This window comes from Austrofundulus limnaeus, unplaced genomic scaffold (genome assembly GCF_001266775.1).
Source record: "Austrofundulus limnaeus strain Quisiro unplaced genomic scaffold, Austrofundulus_limnaeus-1.0 Scaffold2853, whole genome shotgun sequence".
NCBI classification, from domain to species: Eukaryota; Metazoa; Chordata; class Actinopteri; order Cyprinodontiformes; family Rivulidae; genus Austrofundulus; species Austrofundulus limnaeus.
Window position 1 is genome coordinate 11,517 of NW_013955255.1, and position 1,217 is coordinate 12,733.

At 36.5% G+C, this 1,217-nt stretch overlaps 1 protein-coding gene across 1 annotated transcript in view; it reads left to right on the forward strand.

The window, feature by feature from the left end:
* Positions 1–690: 690 nt before the first annotated feature.
* LOC106511496 (nibrin) overlaps positions 691–1,217 on the forward strand; it is a gene marked incomplete at both ends in the record, with an annotated part of 3,531 nt that continues 3,004 nt past the window's right edge. The window contains 1 exon segment of the mRNA XM_014000247.1: positions 691–812. Within this exon segment, the coding sequence (XP_013855701.1) occupies positions 691–812 (122 nt within the window).

The window sequence follows — 1,217 nt, forward strand, 5'->3', positions numbered from 1 at the left end:
TAATAATAATAATAATCTCAGCTCCTCAGTTCCTGCTTTTATTCTGAAAGACCGTCGCTGAGTTGTGACGTCACGTCTCTGAGGCGCGCACTGAATGGGCGTTCATCGTGTTTTGTTTTTGTAAAAATGCTGCAGTTTTTCCTCACCTGTTGTTTCTTGTACTCGATGAAAACTGAAGGACAGGTGTAAAGATGTGRATACTGACACCTGTGCAGCCTGCARGTAACTTTTTACAGTCATGACGGAYATGTTTTATTCAAGCTAGGCTAGCTCCCTGCAGCTAACGGGACAAAGTTTTACATGTTAGTAAAGTTTCAGGCTGAGCAGACACACGTCTGTTCAGTACTTACACGTGTTTTATTCAAAATATAACATGTTTTAAAGGAAGCTGAGAGGATCTGAAGATCTTTGCGCTTCAAATGACTGAATTATTGCAGTTTTATCACGTTGTTAATGTGATGTTGATGACGTCATGTTATTATTGAGCAAACGAGGCCTTCAGTCATCACTATCCTCCTTTATTCTAGTTTAAGGTGTCAGACTTTCCTGCAATCTGCTAAAAAGTCTTTGATAGAGGTTAAAACTTATAAAGAAGGTGTTGTAATAAAGTACTTATTGTATTAAAATAAGCAGTTATTAATACTAATAGTGAGTACATAACATTTAAATCTGATGTCTGTGTTTTTACAGGTGAGACCCACTATCTCCTCCCAGGTAAAGAGTACACAGTGGGCCGCAAGAACTGTGATGTTCTTCTTCCCAACGACCAGTCCATCAGCAGGACTCATGCTCACCTGTCTGCTGCAGACCAGGTGAGAGGAAGTAGAGTCACAGCTGGACTGTTGTGTTTTTATTGACTCATGAATGGAGTTCACAAARCCTTTAAATATAAATCATTAACATGGAGAAGCAGAGCTGGAAAGTAACYAAGTACAAATACTWTGTTTCTGTACTTAAGYAGAAKTTTTGTGTATCTGTACTTTACATGAGTAATTATTTTTCAGCGTACTTTTTACTCCTTATATTTTTAAAAAGACAAGAAGTATAAAGTTGTTRCTTTTATTTCATWTCTGCTTGTTTTCATTGCAGCTTGTTGTTGTAAAAAATAAAAACTATCCATATAAACTGAGCCTCCTAGATAGAGTGAATTTAACTGTGGTTGAATGAGAAGTATAAATATATAAAACTCTGATAGTGTATTAGTTTGTACACAAACA